The sequence below is a fragment of the Camelina sativa genome, chromosome 13 (assembly GCF_000633955.1).
Source record: "Camelina sativa cultivar DH55 chromosome 13, Cs, whole genome shotgun sequence".
Taxonomy (NCBI): Eukaryota; Viridiplantae; Streptophyta; class Magnoliopsida; order Brassicales; family Brassicaceae; genus Camelina; species Camelina sativa.
This window is the reverse complement of record NC_025697.1, coordinates 1,604,445-1,623,618: the sequence shown is the minus strand read 5'-3', so window position 1 is coordinate 1,623,618 and position 19,174 is coordinate 1,604,445. Positions and strand designations below refer to the sequence as shown.

Sequence of the window (19,174 nt, the reverse complement as noted above, 5' to 3'; positions counted from 1 at the left end):
AGTGTATCCCTTCAGTAAGTTTGTAAATAATAACAGCCAAGTTTCCTTCTGTTAATAATCGTGCATGGACTATTACATGTAACTTCGACTGCTTTTGAAACGAATCTTTAAGGAAGATTAAATTTAATCTCAGAAACGATATCCCTTTTTGCTTCCTTAAGATGTCACTTAATTATCATCATCGACCAGAAAAAAAAATAAGACTTAGTATACTCACTTGTATGGAATCTTAAAGATAATTTCAGACTACACAAAATCCCTTTTGAAAAGATAAAAAATAAATATTGAGCAGCAAAGCACTGCCAGAGTTAAAAACGCTATATAATTGAAGAGATACAAACACCAAAAAAGTCTTTTTGAGACGATTCAACTTTTGATGCTATTACCGGGCAGAGACCATGGTTCCTATTTTGAAGCTAACAGAGAGTACGAGAACCCATAAAAACATGAAGATCAACATAGCTCTTGTCTCCGTAGTTCCTGTCTTACTTCCCGAGGCATTTGGCTCATCATCCCGTTGGACCACTCCAAATGAAAGGACTACGTTGAGGTTACCGTTCTTGTCATATGCCCAGCCCATACTGCTATCCGCTGCTAGAGTCATGTTTGATATTCTGATCATACCTGCAGTCACGTGAACTGAACCAGAAGATTGTGCTGAGTGTAGCCTGATTGCTGCGTCCTTTGATTTGAACTGTGAAGCAAATGAAGATGGAGCAGGAATAGCTCCAAGCATGTGGCTTGTCTTTTTGAGAAAAGGGTACTTTGAAGCTGCAGGATTTAGTTTCAGAAGGCGTCAGAATCGATCATCAAATAATTTGTTTTACGATGAATCAATGAATATCTGAGTGTTACCTGAATCAAAGTCCGTGAGATCTGCATCTTGTTTTGAGGAAGATCCTTCACCACTTTCCTTTTTCTCCACCATCTCCTTGCCTTCTGCGACCTCCTTCTCCAATTCTTCAGGGGCAGGCTGTTTGTGTAAAGGTGAGTTAAAGAGGAGTTTTAACATACAGAAAAAACTAAGCACGTTGAAAGCACAAGTCTTACTTTTTGGTCGAGGAGAGCATCTAATTCAGGATCATCAAGAGTAAAACCATCATCGTCAAAGTTAAAATCATTAAGATAATCTTCGAAGTTAAAATCATCTTGTTGAGCAATGCTGAGATCATTCGTTTCCAGGTACAGACCATCGTTGAGTGGAAGACTGTTGTTAGGATCCATGAACGGCTCATCAGGCAAATAGTTAGTATCAATAGGAATGTCACTGTAACATGTATCAGCCACAAACACATTATTGTTGGATGAGTCCAGATTCACCGCATTCTCGTCTTGCACGCCACAGTCAATATGTTCCTCCGGAAATAGAGAACAAGGCTGTATGCTACCATCCCGTATGATAGGCTTCTTATCTTCCTCAAAAGTTTCAATTGGTTGTTCAAAGTAGCCACCAGAGTCGACAACGTAGTTTCCTGGTTGAATGTAATTTCCAGAGTCTGAGTGATTGCCTGATTCAACATTGTTGCTTGATTCACCATGACAATAGTTGGGTAGAATAGGAACAGCATCATAGATCACCAGATTTTCGGGCTTCTGCGAAAGGAAATCACATTCAGACGCTCACACAACAGATAAAATCATGAACGAATACAAACAATAAGAAGATGTAAAGATGTATATCAACATGAATATGCCAGGACCTACTAACTAACATCCATCCCTCATCTTAAATCTAAACAGGTATACTATTTCAGCCTAACACAAAACACTCCCCTCATCGCTCTTTTGCATTTGCAGTATTCCACACCATCTATCTAACCACATCACTGATCACTCTTACACTACAAAGTATTCAAAAGAGAAATAATTTCTATATTGTTGAAGAACGAGGTAGAATCTACTTGTAACACAAACCTCATCAATGCCATCAATATCGACATAGACATCGTCATCGACAGCCAATCCTTCACTGAAAGCATCTTGCTCTGGTACATATGTCATTGCATCTTCTTCCCACTCCTCCTCAAGAAATGGAGCACCGTACTGCTCCCCATTCTTAGGCCCGGTACCACTCTTCTGAAATATCCTACATAACACATATGCTTCCTTCTCCACACACCACCAAAACAAACGACTCAACAAAGTCAATAACTCAATCCATAGGCATTAAAGATAAAAACTTTCAGATCAAAAAAAAAAAACAAAACCCAATTGCTCAGAAACCTTACTTGCGGCACACCAGCTTTCTTCAAGTCCTCATCAGAAAGCCGATACTCATGCATAACCCAGTTGGTCCTTTCACCACGAGGAGCTCGACCCTTGTGATAAACAAGTGTCTTCTTCATCCCCACGACTCTTGAACCATTACGAATCTCCCGATCTTTACCAGTCGTCTTCCAATACCCTTTCTCCGTGGCACGATTCGTCTTGGAACCATTACTGTACTTCTTATCCAGCATACTAAAGAAGTACCATTCCAAGTCTCTACTTTTCAGCTTCGACTTGTCTATAAACACACAAAATCAATCGAATCAATCACAATTCTAGATTTTTATAATTCGATCTAACCAGAAAGCAAAAGAAAAGAGAGAGAGAGAGTAACCTGGTAGATCCCAAGGCTCGGATTTGTATATGTCGGTGACGGAGATAGCATCGAACTTAAAGGGTTTGTTACAGACCTTACGCTTAAGGTAGTAGCGAACGAGTTCCTCATCCGTAGGGTGAAATCGGAACCCAGGAGCAAGCGACGTCGTCACTGAGTCACGACCCATCAAAATCGGTGAACCCAAAAAGAAAGTTAGGGTTTTTTACCCGGTGGGTGCAGATTTCGAGACTAGATGATAGAATTAAGATATCGCAAAATTAGGGTTTTTAAAAAAGAATTGAGAAAAAATTGAGAAGAGAGAAGAAAGAGAGTGAGAGAGATGAATCGATCACGATGATGCCATTAGAAATAAGCAAAAGCAAAAAACCAAACCTTTAGAAAAGAAAAGANAAAAAAAAAAAAAAAAAAAAAAAAAAAAAAAAAAAAAAAAAAAAAAAAATTACGCAGCGAAGGTTTTAAAATCTTCCACGAAGGTTACAGATTGGAGGCAACTATTAAGTGACGGTGCGGTGATATTCGATTTAGTGACGGTCTAATCTAGTTAGGTGACACGTCAACACCGTAGCTAATATTTTCTGATTCTAGAACATTCTAACCAAACATGAGTTGAGGGTAGGTCGTTGAGATATGGCAACTATCTGTTTTTTCAATCTATTTATTTTCCGTTGACAAATTATCTTCTTACTCAAATATACAAAATCCAAAAAAGCCTTGAACTGATCATAATATTACTAAATATATACATCAATTTTGTAATCCCAACAAAAATAAATAAATATATAATACAGTATATAGACAACACATTAATAAGATTATATTTTGCATTTTTAATAAGATGATAAGTTTCTATCTGAATTGGTAACTTAATTTTTTTTTTTTTAGATGATAAAAATGCAAACCGTACAACAGCAGGAGTACTTGATGCTAAACTGTGCAATTAACAGAGAGATTCACATCGTTCCCAATTCATCAACCATAGCTCACATCATGACCACTAAGTAAAAGTCTACAGATTTATGCGAAAAGAAGTAGAAGAGAAAGAAGAAACATGACTATTTGTGATCTGTCCCATCTAAGAGCATGGTCCCTTTGTTCGCAACGTTTTAATCTGATCTTCAAGATAGTTTATCAATATTTCTGCCTCTATCGTTTCACGAATTTGCGTCTCTCTGAGCACAACCATCTCGTCCTTCTCCTTCATCAGATCCTGGATACTCTTGGTGATGGACCTTGTTGTTGCAGGTACCTCTTCAGCTACTGCTTCTTCTTGTTTGTTCCCCAGATCTTCGATCATACTGCCGAGGCGGCTCTTAAGCACACTTGTTTGTTCTGAGTTTGTTAGCGGCTCAGGCTCAGCGGCACCAGTGTCAACAATCGTTTCTGTTGAGGAACTACAGTGGTCCTGAGTCATATGGCTTGAGCTGTTGGAGTTTCCACTAGAGTCGACTCGACGCTTGCGTTTGTGTTGGAAGAGAGGCAGTAGTACTGGAGCTTGTTTGTTGAGGACACAAAAAGGCAATATTGGTGCTCTCTTCAGTGCCTCATCATCAAGTTTCGTGTTGCTGTCATCGATCTACACAAAGTTTTCATAGGTTTACGGTTCACGTTTGCTGCAATGTAAAGCATAAGGGCAAAAAAAAAAAACAGACTATATATGAAGAAGCAAAAACCTGTTGAGTCTCGTTGATTCTATTGGCATCCACAACAACTGGAACAGGGCTCACAGCTCTTTCACCATCATCATTCCACTCTTGTTCTACGAATGGTGCATATCTGCTTTCAATAGGTTCCCCAGGGTTTTGCTTGCGGAAAACTTTACACAATACGTACGCATCTACCTGCTTCCCATAAACACAAAGTCACATAATCCAGTTTTAGTGACCTTCAACACAATAAGAAAACAGAGAGAGACTATATAATACATAAGCAGCGGCCACCTTAAGTCTAAATCAATTCAAGAAGCATAAGAAACCATTTCTGATTGTGGAAGAACACACAGATTATAAGGATCCTGAAACACAGTCAACTCAAAAGAATGTAATACAGAGAATATTTATAGTACCTGAAGGCCTTCGTCATTTTCAGCGAGGCGATACTCATGCATCACCCAATTAGTTCGCCGACCGTTTGAAGAACGCCGCCCCTTGTGAAACACATGAATCTTCATCATACCAATTGCAATGCTCTTCTCACCGTCTCCTCCGCGGATTTCCTTGTCTTTTCCAGTGGCATGCCAGTAGCCTCGCTTTACAGAAGTACCAGATGAATACTTCTTATCCAAGGCACTGAAGAAGTACCATTCTTTGTCCCTTGTCTTCAACTTCGAATGCTCTGCAACAACAAAAAAACCACAAAGACTACATTTCTTGAGTTACAAGCAACCAATTCCACAACATGAATTTGCGAGAAATGCTTCAGATTTCAAGTAAGCATAGCAAAAGCGACTGAAACCCCCAGAACCCATCGAGTTAAAACCCTACGCGTAGAGTTATCTCACTGATCACACAAACTTGAAAGGACACGAAATCCAACCCTTGAGAATCAAATCGCCAAGAAACAGCGGAAGATCTCACCTGGTAAGTTCCAGGGCTCGTGCTCGTAAAAATCGACTTCTCCAATAGCATCCAAACGCATGGGTTTGCCCTGAACCTTCCTCTTCAAGTAATAGGTAATGAGTTCTTCATCGGTTGGATGAAATCGGAAACCAGGAGCGAGAGATGTCACCGCCGCAGCGTTCACTTGAACTTCCCTCGGCGCCGGCAAAGCTCCACAAGGTTTCTTGGAGTCGCGATCCATTGAAGAGAGAAACCGTTCTTGTGTTCTTGTATCACTTTTCCCAATCTCTTTCTCTTGGTTTTGACTGACAGAGGAAAGAATGATATGAAAAGTCCAAGAAAAGAGTACCTTAGATCGCAAGAAACTTGGTTTCTGACTGCGCAGACCTTTATAAACAACTTTTTTTCGAATTTGGGTTTTTATTTATTGTCGTTCTGTTTCAGTAATTTTTTTATTTTTCATTATTTTGGGGTGCAGAGTTGTTTTGTGCGGTAAATAAAACATTAACTTTACAGTATCTCAAAAAAAAAAAAAGTAACACTACATGTGCGTAGGGCTGGGCACGGGACGGGTACCCTTGAATTTTCTCATACCTTTTACCCGACCCGACCCTAACGGGTAATAGAAAAAAATTACTCGTACTCGACCTTTAAATAACGGGTACTCGGAAAAAAATAGTTGACCCTTTAAATACTCGACCCTTTACCCTTATCCGGAAAAATGAATATCCGATAAAAAATTGTCAATAAACGCAATAATAATTTCATATTCCAAAATCCGAAAAGGAAAAATTTATAAATGTATGCAACATATAGCTCCAAAAATTAGAAAATTACAAACTTTAAAAATAAAAATAAAAGATTAATTCAATTGGGCGTCAGATATATCATTTCAGTTGGACTAAGTTGAACTTAGGCTTTAACTTTAACTCTACAATATATTTATAAATTAATAATAAATAATCTATATATACATTTTTGCAGCAGTTTATGAAAAAAATCCTGGAGTTCCAACTTATTTACAATCATGCCATTAACATTAAATATTTATATTTTATAATTTACCATTTATTAAATTATGATAAGGTTTCCTATTTTTTTAAAACAATTATTCTCCAATAATCTCAACTTTCCAAAAAAAATCGGAACCACTACTATTTGCATTAAATACTAATTTGATAATTCATTAAATATATATAACTTTCCTTAAACTTGAAAAAAATTCTTCCTAATCAGAGTAATAATATTTTTGCGGGTTAAATCATTAAATCTGTTGCGGGTCAAACCTCACATGGCGGGTTAACACATATTATCACGTTTTAACCATTAAAAGAAAACTAGAAGAATTGAATTAGTAAAATGTTCACATATCCTAATCCTGTAAACTCAAGCGAGACATATGAGTGCATACTATATACTCCCATGGGTTTTGTAGGATAATTTTTTGCAGGTTAAAGTCATTAAATCTGTTCTAGAACCGAGCTGACATTACCGGTTTGAACTAACACTAAAAATATTGATTTATTTCATATATTATAGATTTTAAACTCACAAAATAATTAACCATCCTACGAAACCCACGAAAGTATATACATGTCCGCAACCGTTTCAGCCCATACATTTTATTAAATTTTTAATGGTATAAATCTTTTAACTTATAACATATTTAAAGAAAAACATAACTAATATTAATGATAATAATTTCAAAAATAAATATACACATATTTACTAAAATGTTTAAATTTTTTAGAAACATAATAAAAACAAAAATAGTCCCGCAGTGTACCGCGGGTTCAAACCTAGTAATGATACAAAATATTAAAGGGTATTTACGGGTCGGGTAACAAAACGGGTAAAGGGACGGATAACAGGACGGGTATTGAAAATTAAACGAATACCCTATGCTCGTCCCTTACTCACGGGTAATATAATTATAATACCCTTTACTCGATCTTAAAGTTGCGGGTACCCTTGTTTTTGGGACGGGTACGAGCCGAGTAACGAATCGAATATGGGTAACGGGTATTAGTGTCCAGGCCTACATGTACGTATAGTGTCAAGTGTAAAGGCTGAAACTCTTCAAAGAAAGGCGAGTTTTTTTCAACTTCAAAAGTTTGTAGTGCAGCTCTTTAACACCTTTAGTATCCATCTCTTCGATATGCAGCTTGATGATCCAAGCATGGACATCCACAAAGAAGGAAAGTACTCACTTCGTTGTTGGGCAAAGCTCTCTTCTTGGGGAAAAATCATGGTCAATTTCAAATAGATATGGTGATCACTGATCAATGTGTGTTGACTATTGAGTACGACAAAAAGCATAACTCACAAATATTGAAATAGCAGATTATGAAATTGGACCGGGTTCAATGACACAAAGAAAAGGGACCGAGCTAATTGGTTTGGATAAGTTGGTTCGGATTGAATTGATGATGCAATGTTGTAGTTTTGGACCTTTTTGGTATCTCAGCAATGACTCAACATTAATAATGGCTGTAAAAGATACGATTTGCTTACCGTTAGATCTGAAATCTAATTACATTTACATCTAATCTAATGGCTGTAAAAGATACGATTTGTTGACAAAGATACGATTTCCAAAAGATAATCTTATTTGAGAGTGCGCGTAGAGCGCGTGGATTTAGGAAAAAGTTTTTGGTTTTCCTTTTTTGTTTTTTCTTTAGATATTTCCAAATTTTGATAATCTCATTTATTTCTTTTTTTTTTCTTTAATGGTTTATCTACCGTCAGATCTAAAATTATAATTGCATCTAACGGCTGTAAATAGAAAGCTGACAAAAAAATAGGATTTGGTTTTATTAATAACCGTTGGGGGTTCTCATCTCTCTATATAAATAAGCACATACGTCTTCTTGTCTTCTCCTCTTCACTTTATTGCTTCACCACCTGAAATAGAGAAAAAAAAAAAAGAGTAAGAGAGAGCGTTCGTTATAATGTCGACGGGGAACGAATCTGAAGATACAGAGAGCGTTGTTACGAAGACTAGGGGGTAAGCATTAAAGGCATGTTTGTTCTGCCTGAACGAATCTGAAGATACAGAGAGCGTTGTTACGGTGACCTAACTAGGGTTAACATACAAATCAGAGGTATTTCTTTTTGCCTTCTTCTTCTAAATCTATGAATCAATTTGATTTGATTTTGATTAACTGAGTTAATTCGGGTTTGATTCGAAACGAGTTTGATTTTATAAAAAGTTCGTATTTTTTTGATTGATTTGTTTACTAAACTAACGAAGATTCTTCTTTCATTGGCAATCTGATGATGATTCTACTGATGGATGCTTGATGGTGTTTTTGACAGCCCCCCNCCCCCCCCCCCCCCCCGACTCATTCAACACGGTCTTCCTTGTCTTCGTCCCCGCTTCAAGTTCTGCTCCAACAAAGACAACAGAGTAAGTTAACAAATCCGCTTAAAGTTTGTTTTTTTTTTCTTCTTTATTGTTACGATTAAGATAGGAATGAGACTGATATTTTGGTTATTTTGCTTTCTTCGCAGTATGAGAGGTGGTGATGCGGAAGCAAAGGGACAAACTCTAGAAGACCTCTTCTTCCGAGAACAATCAAAATTTGGTACTTTCTCTCTTTCCGTTCTTCTTCGTGTTTGCAAATTCTCATCTTTTTCATCTGTTCTCCTTTTTTTTTTTGTTTGGACAGGATTGCAGAACCATCGAGACGTGTATGTGTATGAAGCTAGAACTTAGGAGGGATTGTGTTTGCTACATGTTTACCTTCAACCAGCTTCTCTCTTTCTCCCTCCTCCACGGTTTGCCTTCCAACTTTGCTTCTTCTTCTTTTCGTTTTTGATCTCTATTGCTGTGTGGTTTTGTAACATTGATTTTTATTTTCTTTTTTAAGTTCTGTGTTGTGTAGCTGAGACGAGACCTATGGAGTTTGGTGTAACCGAAGACTGTCGTTGGCCTTTGAAGATACACCTATCACAAGGACCTAGGTGAATAGCTAAGCCCAGATGTTTCTTCTGTTGACTGGTGCATGATTCGAGGAAGGAGGCTGCTTGCTTGCAGATCAAACTCAATGGCCAAGGTTCCATTTTTTTCTCTCTGTGTGTCTTTTTGGTTAAACATTTATCTTGACTGAAGTGTGGCTTATCATTGCTATGTTGCAGATTGTACATGATGATGAGCTAGTGAAGTTGTGATGGCTCCAGGAGAAGTATCTGAGCTAGGCTTTGCTAAAGCAGGTCCTTAAAAGGAAGCAAAGGGATGGCCAAACCTAGTTTCAGAGCATGTTGTTGGCTTGTTGCTTCTCTAGGATGGAGAATATGCTTTCTTCACAGAAAGAGGGATGATGCTTGCACGCTATATGACGCAGCAACAACAAATATGGAATGGAAAATTAATATCGTTTTTCTTAAATCTCTGTAAGTGATCTCAAATTCCTTTCCTTTTACTGTTTTATCTTTACCTGTTTGAAGTGAATCCTTTATTCAGATGTGGAGGTCGTTGAATATGATGCAGCTTGTTTGGTAGAAGTTATCGCAGAAACGTGGACAACACACTTTTTCCCTGTAAGTATAATTCCCGAATCGATCTTCTTTCACTACTCGTTGTCTCGTTTGGTTTTTTAACATACGTCTTGTTTCATCTGGTGTTACTTTCAGGTCTTGTGGAGTTGGAGAGGTTACATGTCCTCCTAAAGGTAATGTAACATGTTCACTATTCCAATGAAAGTTACAAATTTTGATATACTTAATAGGATATCTTTAACTAGCTAACGAGCATGTGTTCTTATTTTTATTGTCTGGATAAACTGAGTTTGGAATGTTTCTTGAAGGTGTGTGTGGATCCTGGAAGGAGCCAACTCTCGTGTTAGCTAATTCGTGCTATGGAGTCCAAAAGGTAAATGTATCAGATCCTACAGGTACTTAGTTATTTAGCTTTATTGGCTAACTGTATCAGATCCTAACTTCGTTCTCCTTTACAATGATTATTGTTTCAATTGCAGCATAGCCAAGTTGTTTTTGTAGTAGATTGGAGCTCAACGTCCAACATGTTTTCCTTACAACCATGGAATGGAAAATAAATATCCTTTTTCTTAATCTCTGTAAGTGATCTCAAAGTCCTTTTCTTAACTGTTTTTTTTTTGGTTACTTGTTTCAAGTCAATCCTATATTTAGATGTGGAGTTGTTGAATATGATGCAGCTTCTGGGTAGTTATCATAGAACCGTGGACAACACACTTATGCCCTGTAAGTATAATTCCCGATACTTGAATTGCATCTTCTTTTACTATTCGTTTGATTTTTTAACATACGTCTTGTTACATATGGTTTTTACCATGTTTGTTTTAGGCCCTGTGGATCATCCCAAAACCAGTTGGAGATGTCACATGTCCTCCAAAAGGTGAAACTTTCTGTCTTCGATCTCCACACGCAGAGTGAGTTAATATCTGGTGGAGCCAATCGAGATATTTGTTCTGTTAACTGGTGGATTTGAGGAGGCTGGTTGCAGATCGAACTTAGTGGCCAAGGTTCCATTTTTTCCCTCTGTTTCTTTTTGGTGGTTGGCTTGGAAGCATTTATCTAGACTCAAGTGTGGCTTATCATTGCTATGTTGCAGGTTGTACATGATGAGCTAGTGAAGTTGTGATGGCTGCAGGATGAGTATCTGAGCTACGCTTTGCTAAACCAGGTCTTAAGGCGGAAGCAAAGACGACCAAACCCTAGAAGACCTCATCCTATACAAATAAACTTGGTACTATCTGATCTCACTCTCTCTATCTCTTCCCGTTCTTCTTCTTCTTGTTTACAAATTCTCATCTTTTTCTGTTTTTATGCCATGGATTTATTCAAGTGGTATTATATTTCCGTGAATAGAGTTCCTTGTAATCAGACAACGGTGCTCTTCTCCATCGAGACATGTATGTATGAAGCCAGAACTTAGGAGAGGTTGTGTCTGCTACATGTTCACCTTCTTGCTTCCTCAACCAGCTTCTCTCTTTCTCCCTCCTCCACGGTTTGCCTTCCAACTTTGCTTCTTCTGTTTTTTTTTTTCGTTTTGGTCTCTGTTTGGTGATTTTTGTAAGATTGATTTTTATTTGTCTTCTTTGTGATGTTCTGTGTTGTGTAGCTGAGACGAGACCTATGGAGTTTGGTGAAACAGAAGACTGCTTTTGGAGTATGATGTTTGATGAGAGTCATGCCTGGAAGCCATTCAAAGCTGCCACTGATCTCTTAGCCAAGAAAGATGATTGACCTCCATTGAAAACTAACAAGGTCTGTTTCTCTGACTCTTAATATTCACGAGTTTTCTTTTTCTTATGGATCCGACAATGTTCCATCTGTTTTGACATGTCTCTTTCTGGTAGGTGCGTGTTGGCCATGGTAAGTGTGTTATTATCTGCAGATTGTATTGTTACAGGAGGCAACACTGCCGCAGCCAATCAATATATGGCCAAGTGATGAAATGGCCTCGTTAGTTAGCATTCTTCAATCGTGGGGATCTTACTTGAGCTATCTAAAACAAGAGGTTTGTTTTTTTACATCTTCTCATATAATTTTGTCTCATTCCTCCTCACTTCACCTTTGTTATTGCTTCTTGGATTGGTCTAACTTAGTTAAAATCTGGTGTTTCAGGTCTCCGGAATCTTGGTGTGGGGTTTTATGTCATCTTTGCCAACTTCTCTCGTCCAAAGCGTGCCTGGGGATCACAGGTAGTTATGCACTTTTTTTTGTTTGTTTTTTTTTTTGTTCCATTTACAATTTTTAGGATTTGATTGAAGTGTCTCTCTATTGAAGTGTTCATATGGTCTTAGATGGTCAACTGAGTTCAAACTTTTTTTGCAGTCAGGAGGGAGACACAATAACTTGTGGTGACTTGAAATTTTTTTGGGTTTACTAGGAAGCAGCTGGATTCATTGTTAATGATCCTGGTCGCACAAGGTTGGTGAGTTCTCTTTATCTTGACTTTCTTTTCTCTTTTTTGTTTTTCTAGGGTTATTCATCTGTAGCTAACATATAATTTGCCCTGTTATTACAGCCAATATCTCTGGAGCTTGGACCAGGAATATTGGGAAATCATCTTCGATATGGAGTTCAGATTTTCTTGGATTTTATATTCTTGCCTAACATGAAGTTTTCTGATTTGTTTGACCATTACAAAATGCAGTCTGTGCATGACTTCTCACGGTTCTTTCTCACAGGATGCCTTTGGAAAACTATTGCGGGATATTCAGTAATGTGTACATCCCTCTTTCTGTCCCAGCTCTTGACAAAGATTGTCCTTGGGACTAGTTCCCACTTTCACCAATTCTGGTAATGTGTTTTGTTTGACTGCATGTCTCTTTACACTGAGAATAGTTTTTTTCTTTTCTGATGATCAAATATATAACTCTTGAATGCAGACCTTCTTTGAGAACACTTTGTTGAATCATCATGGGTTTCTTTACCTTTAATGTTTGAGTTAATATATGCCTAACTTGATCAATTTGTATTAATCACTCCCCTGTTGGAGATCATGTTTTGCTTGTTGCTCATGGTTGTTTGTCGGTTATTTTCATTTCCCAGGATACAGTGATAGAGCTTGAATTCTAAGGGATCAAGAAATCGTACACCATGCTTCAGGTTTGTATGAGTCTTTTATCTTTCTACTTGCAACCGTAAATTTTATGCTATTTGGCTCACTTATTAATTTGGTTTGGTTGATTATATGTCAGAGCTGGCCTGTACGTATGCCTAGGCCAATTGCATTAAAGCTTGCTGCCGATACTCCTCTACTTACTGGGCAGGTAATTACTCAATTTTTTTATTAACAATGGTAAAAATGTGTGTTGTTGATTGCCTTCTTTTCCTCTTGCCAGCGTGTCCTTTATGCCCTTCTCTTCTTGATGGAACCTGTGCGGTTCCTGGTGCCTTTGGCAGTGGGAAAACTGTTATCAGTCAGACACTTTCCAAGGTAAGTTGTGACACACTGGTTTTATTCCACTTAATTACCGGATATATTGAATTTCCCAAGCTAATTCTTCTTATATACATAGTACTCCAACTCCGATGTTGTTGTCTATGTTGGTTGTGGAGAGAGAGAGGAAGTGAAATGGCTGAGGTATATCTCTCTCATTCTGAATCTGCATATTGTTCATACAGTTTAGACATTTGATCTAATGGTTTTCTCATGAATTAGGTTATGGACTTCCCACAAGGCCAGAATTGACAATGACGTTGCCTGTGATGGTCGTGAGGAATCTGTCATGAAACGTACCACACTTGTTGCTAACACCTCTAACATCCCTGTGGCTGCTCGTGATTTACACAGGTAATGTTCAGGAATACAGATTTAATAGTTTTTGATGATGCCCATTTCCCATCTTCCAGTGGAAAACTTTTTAATTTACGATGCTAATATATATATTTCTTTATTGTAATGTGAACTCCAGGAATATCACAATCGCTGAATATATTGGAGATATGGGATACAATGTTAGTATGATGGCAGAATCAACTTCCCGATGGGCAGAAGTTGGCTTATGATGTTTCTTCATCAAGGATGGAAGTGCAATTTCGGTTTCATTTCTTTCATCTGCAGCTACATTATATTGTTTAGCTGTGCCACTTCATGGTTTGGCTAATCAGGTAACCCTCTTATTCATCTCCTGAATGAATCTTCTATTCTTCAAAACTGCAAGTGAGAGAGAGTTTCAAGAATGACTCTTATAATCTGCTAGACTTATGATGTTCAGCTAAGAATTTTTGAAATCTTGACTGTTTTTTTTTTTTTTTTGCATGGTCTTGTTGTATGAAGTTTTGCTGTGGATCAAATCAGGTGTTGTTCGTTTGGTGAACCAGACGCAGTATCTGGACGCAAATGCATGTTATTGTTCGTTTAGTGACAATTAAGAAATGAACTGGATTATGTATTTGGATGAGTTTTGAAAACTCATCTAAAAAAAAGCTGAATTTCTGAATGAGTTTTTTTTGGAGAGTTTGGATGAGATAAACTCATCCATAATTGGTAAAAGTCCAAAATATCCCTATTTTAATTAAATTATTAGAAAATATTTTTTTCTCAATTCTAATATACATACAACCCTAAAATCTCAATTCTTCACCCAACAACCCGCAAAATCTTGTTTTCTCACTAAAACCGCAAATTACCAAAATCTAGTTTTCCCACTAAAATCGCAAAAACCGTAAAATTACGTTTTCATGCCAAAATCGCAAAATCATGTTTCCCGCCAAAAACGCAAAATTTTGTTTTCCCGCCATAAACGCAAAATCTTGTTTTCTCGCCAAAACCGTAAAATTACGTTTTCTCGCCAAAACCGCAAAATCTCGTCTTTCTTCCAAAACCGTAAAATTTCGCTTTCTCGCCAAAACCGTAAAATCTCGTTTTCCTCCAAAACCGCAAAAACTCGTTTTATCGCCAAAACCGTAAAATCTCATTTTTCCGCCAAAACCGTAAAAACTCGTTTTTCCACCAAAACCGCAAAATTTTGTTTTTCTCGCCAAAACCGCAAAATCATGTTTTCCCGCCAAAACCGCAAAATCTTGTTTCCAACTAAAACCGCAAAATCTCGTTTTCTGCCAAAAGTCGCAAAATTACAATTTTCCGCCAAACTCGCAAAATTACATTTTCCGCTAAAAACGCAACAACACAAAACTATGTTTTCCTGCCAAAATTGCAAAATCATGTTTTCGCTAAAACTGCAATGTAACGTTTTTCCGCCAAAAATACGAAATCTCGTTTTTTATATTAAAAACGCAAAATCTCATTTTAAAATGTTTATTTAAAATTAATATGAAAATAAGCTAAAAACATCAATAAATTAAAACCACTAAAACATCTTCAACATAATAAAAGAGTTTTTTGGTCTTTTATATATATTGTATCGAGATAAAGATACCAAATTACAAAAGAAACATAGTTGCATCCAGATACAATTTATGGATGCATAAACCAATAACACAAACGGACATCATCTAGATATTGCGTCCAGATACTGCGTATTAATGCTTTATCCAGATATTATGTTAGTTCACCAAACGAACAGAGCCTGTTGTCAAGAAATGTGGAGAAAATATATCAAATGACCAACCAAAAGATTGTCTGGAAAACTTTAACAGTGGCAAGGTAAACAAAATTCTGCTCTGCTTAGCCTTTTTACAAGCTTGCATTACATGCTCTGAAATGAAAGCTGAGAGAAATAGACCGTTTGTAATTTGTATTGCATGCTAAGCGGTAACCACGACAGGCCATAACTTCAAATTGTTTTACAATTAATGAATAAAAGCTTGGGATTATATTTTGGTTTATGGCTTTGCCTGTGAATGTTCCCAGGAAACTTTTAATAAACATTTGTCTTGCAGGTTGTTCCAGGATATGGCCATGGTGTCTTGCGTAAAACAGATCCAAGATATGCGTGCCAAAGAGAGTTTGCCTTCAAGCATCGACCTGATAATCCTCTTTTTCAGCGGGTAACGTTTTCCCCCTTAATATTTAATTTGGTCATGCTTTAAAAATTTTACCTGCTCACAAGTTATTTAACTCGATAGGGGTCTCAAAGCTTTATGAAGTGGTGCCTACTCTTCTAACTGAGCTGGGGAAGGTACTATTTACACTATCATTCATGTGCTACCAGATTTCTGATTTCCTTCGGTTTTATGAATCTTGAAATCGCTCTTACAGGTCAAGAATCCGTGGCCTAACGTAGACGCTCATAGCGGAGTGCTGCTGAACTATTATGGTCTAACCGAAGCAAGGTACAAAATGCATCGTTATCACTTCAGTGTCATTTAAGCCCCACTAATAAGGTAGTATTTATTATCATCTTTAATTTGCTATGATCTCTTTAGGCTTGGCTTTTATAGGTGTCTCCTCCGTTTTCCCCTTCCTTGCTTTTTCACCATGTATGAGAATGAGAGTGTCTTCGTTTCGCATCACAGTTTAGAAAATTTTCTCAAAATCGCACTACAATTTAGGTTGCTGTTTATACATTTTCTGGATGATTCTCTGTTTTATGGTTGTTTTACCACCAATATTTAAGAACTGAAAGAGTTGGCTGTGTATTGGTTTTCTTAAGAGTTGAAAGTAATAATTTAAAGGGTGATTTACTCAAGTGTTATCCAAATTAGGTAATATTACCAGAATCCAAAAAAAAAAGATTTTATTACTAGAATATTTCGGGTATTTTCAAAATAACCAGCGTGTCCTTGTTTTATGTTACCGGAAAAACGTTATTACAAAAATGTTATTGCCACGTCAGACCCCACGTCAGAAATCGCTGACGTGTAACCATAACTCAGCCGTAACGCGTTACAGATAATGTTGTGGTTGAGTTAAAGGTATGTTGCGGATGAGTTATGGAAAAAAACATTTGAGTAAGAGCGGACGGCTGACTTATAGCATAACTCAACCAAGCGTTACTGTTGATTTATTAAAATCTGGTTGAGTTATGATATAACTCAATCGTCCTTACGACTAACTTATTAAAATCTGGTTGAGTTATGCTATAACTCAGCCGTCCTTACGGCTGAGTTTTCACCCGATGGTTGAGTTGTCAAAAGTTTGGCTGAGTTATCACTACAAAACGGCTGACTTATGAGCAACTGTTACGGTTGAGTTATCGTACAACTCAACCGTAATAGGCTGACTTATCGTACAACTCAGTCGTGATAGGCTGACTTATCATACAACTCAACCATTTGACGGTTGACTTATTAACAAAAAAATAATTACTAGAATGTTATTCAGTTACGGCTGACTTATTAAACGATACGGCTGACTTATTAAACGATACGACTGAATTTGGCAGCAATTTTTTTGATTTTTACTTACTGTAATGTTTTTTTAATTACTATAATGTTTTTCATGTTGTGGCTGAGTTTTATATAGGCTGAGTTATTAATTGTTTGATGGCTGACTTGCCACGTCGGACGCAACATCCATGTCAGCATTCCATGTCATCTTTTTTTTCTCCGGAAATACGAAACGTCGTTCGACTCTTTATTCTTATACTTCTTCTTCACTTTTCTTCTTCACCTAGTTCTTTCTACTTCTTCTTCACCTTGTTCTTCTACTTCTTCTTCATCTTGTTCTTCAATTTCTTTCATTGATCCAGTTTCGGTTCTAGTTGTTTCCGGTAATTGGGTAAAGACACAGAGATATGTATTTAACACTGACGATAGAGGTTGTATAGTTGTGCAGATAGATGGAGGCACAACACACGACAAGCTTATGAAGCTTGTTCTTGAAGACTACGGATTGGACGCGTTTAGCCATGAGCTAAAGCTAAGCTACATGTTCTCGAACAAGGCACTGAAACTAATGGCGCATGATACTCCACCAGTTTTTGTCTCCAATGATCGACAGTTGCAATGTTTTTTGGGGCTATGGAAAACCGATCAGCTACGTCTCTATGTAGAGTTTTCGGCGAAAGAGTCTACAGAAACTAGTGGAGCTAGAGGAAGTATGATTAGCAGTGACTCGAAAGTAGAACCTACATACGAAGTATACGGTGGGGGATTTGAAGGAACTTGTTTTGATTATGGTAAGATCATTGACAAAGAAAACGAAAAAGAAGAAGAAGTTGTCGAAGTAGCATCTAACAAAGAAGAAGACGATGAATTTTCAAGCCGATTTGATTTTTTCGACGACTCCAATATATGACTTTACTTTCATATTGTTTCTTGTGATAACTCAGCCATAAAACACTGGAACTCAGCTGTAACATGAATCGACGAGACCTTTCGTTTTCCTGTAAATATTATAACTCAGCCGTCAAGTCATATATATCATTCATTTACTTTCAAATTGTTTCTTGTGATAACTCAGTCATAACTCACTTTAACTCAGCCGTCACGTGACCTTTCGTTTTTCCGTAAATATTATAACTCAGCCGTAAATTCATATATATCATCCATTTACTTTCAGATTGTTTCTTGTGATAACTCAGCCATAAATCACTATAACTCAGCCGTCACATGACCTTTCGTTTTCCCGTAATGATTATAACTCAGCCGTAAGGCGATATTTTGGCGGGAAACCATCAATTAACCTAATAATAGACATATTTTCATTCTAAATATAAATTTTGAGTTATAATAATTTTAATATTCAATTGTTGGAGAAATACTTTTAGAAAAATAAAATTTTAAATTCAAATAATAATTATTTAATTATTTGCAATATTATCTTGTGATAAAAAGCTCACTTTATGAATTTATTATGTGTGGATTTGAACAGGCACAAAATTAGTGATTTTTTGTGCTTCCCTAACAACACTTTTTGTGACATCGAGAGATGGGACTTGCATTGAAAGAAATGATAACTCAGCCATAATTTTACCATAACTCAGCCATAACATTATCATAACTCAGCCAACATTTAAATTAGAATGACTAAATAATCGACCAAACCGAACCAAACCGGAAACTATTTTTTCATTATTTTCGGTTAATTCCGGTTATATTCGGCTTGCTATCGGTTATATTAAGTTAATCGATCTAATTTGGATAACATTTGGATTATTTATGGTTATATATTCATCTAACCTACCCATAACCGGAAATAACCAAAAACTAATTTCAAAATTTTTTAAATTTTCAAATGGTTATCATATTAGTATATTCAAATTACCACCTTAAACCAAACACAATATAACCAAAACCAAACTATTATATTAAAACCCATAATGTTGGAAATATGAACCCTAAACTTCTAACCCTAACCCTAACCCCTAAATGTCAAGTTTTGAATGTTTTACACATTTTGATCAAACTGTGTAAAAATCAATCTTTGTCTATAATTATTACTTTTTATTGCTTATAATGATTGTAATATTCATTTTTTCATTCTATATTTTAATTTTGAGTTATAATAATTCTAATTTATAAATATTTCATAAGTCAGCCGTTTATGTCGATAACTCAGCCAGATCAGTCAATTGTTTGAGAAATACTTTTATTAAAAATAAAATAAAAAATTAAAAGTTCAAATTCAAATTTTGAATTCCTTTTAAATAAAAAATCGTTAAAATCTCATTTATTA

General features: G+C 36.6%; 2 protein-coding genes and 1 long non-coding RNA gene across 9 annotated transcripts; 1 reads left to right on the top strand and 2 right to left on the bottom strand.

Moving 5' to 3' along the window:
- On the bottom strand, nt 194-2,972 carry LOC104734452 (NAC domain-containing protein 78). Of its 2 annotated transcripts, none has more exons than XM_010454034.2 (6): nt 2,603-2,972; nt 2,229-2,506; nt 1,915-2,109; nt 1,051-1,593; nt 856-973; nt 194-771 (listed from the first exon to the last, which is right to left on the bottom strand). In XM_010454034.2, the coding sequence occupies exons 1-6, from the start codon at nt 2,769-2,771 to the stop codon at nt 383-385; spliced, it is 1,692 nt and encodes a 563-aa protein (XP_010452336.1). In that variant the 5' UTR covers nt 2,772-2,972; the 3' UTR covers nt 194-382. The 2 variants fall into 2 exon arrangements, with proteins under 2 accessions (XP_010452336.1, XP_010452337.1); XM_010454035.2 differs by having other exon boundaries at nt 197-771; nt 1,915-2,106; nt 2,603-2,969.
- On the bottom strand, nt 3,678-5,401 carry LOC104737832 (NAC domain-containing protein 78-like). Its single transcript, XM_010458091.1, has 4 exons — nt 5,179-5,401; nt 4,668-4,936; nt 4,276-4,443; nt 3,678-4,178 (listed from the first exon to the last, which is right to left on the bottom strand). The coding sequence occupies exons 1-4, from the start codon at nt 5,399-5,401 to the stop codon at nt 3,678-3,680; spliced, it is 1,161 nt and encodes a 386-aa protein (XP_010456393.1).
- LOC104734451 lies at nt 8,483-14,153 on the top strand. 6 transcript variants are annotated; one of them, XR_759293.2, is made up of 26 exons: nt 8,483-8,569; nt 8,674-8,747; nt 8,832-8,940; nt 9,033-9,218; nt 9,301-9,555; nt 9,626-9,702; nt 9,796-9,833; nt 9,969-10,033; nt 10,140-10,238; nt 10,338-10,383; nt 10,486-10,664; nt 10,754-10,888; nt 10,988-11,149; nt 11,264-11,409; nt 11,502-11,662; nt 11,770-11,846; nt 11,980-12,079; nt 12,173-12,226; nt 12,336-12,447; nt 12,700-12,756; nt 12,849-12,920; nt 12,993-13,087; nt 13,170-13,234; nt 13,313-13,444; nt 13,566-13,761; nt 13,931-14,153. It is a non-coding gene; the product is annotated as an uncharacterized LOC104734451 (long non-coding RNA). The 6 variants fall into 6 exon arrangements; XR_759289.2 differs by adding an exon at nt 12,537-12,594 and having other exon boundaries at nt 12,173-12,447; XR_759290.2 differs by having other exon boundaries at nt 9,653-9,702; nt 12,173-12,447.

What these genes read in the sequence shown, in the direction of transcription:
- LOC104734452 (XM_010454034.2), bottom strand. Translation starts at nt 2,771, where the DNA reads ATGGGTCGTGACTCAGTGACGACGTCGCTTGCTCCTGGGTTCCGATTT. An exon ending in CGAGCCTTGGGATCTACCAG is followed by an intron (nt 2,507 to 2,602) that starts GTTACTCTCTCT and finishes GTGTGTTTATAG; the next exon opens with ACAAGTCGAAGCTGAAAAGT. An exon ending in ATATTGATGGCATTGATGAG is followed by an intron (nt 1,594 to 1,914) that starts GTTTGTGTTACA and finishes TTCCTTTCGCAG; the next exon opens with AAGCCCGAAAATCTGGTGAT.
- LOC104737832 (XM_010458091.1), bottom strand. Translation starts at nt 5,401, where the DNA reads ATGGATCGCGACTCCAAGAAACCTTGTGGAGCTTTGCCGGCGCCGAGG. An exon ending in AAAATGACGAAGGCCTTCAG is followed by an intron (nt 4,444 to 4,667) that starts GTACTATAAATA and finishes TATGGGAAGCAG; the next exon opens with GTAGATGCGTACGTATTGTG. An exon ending in GAATCAACGAGACTCAACAG is followed by an intron (nt 4,179 to 4,275) that starts GTTTTTGCTTCT and finishes AACTTTGTGTAG; the next exon opens with ATCGATGACAGCAACACGAA.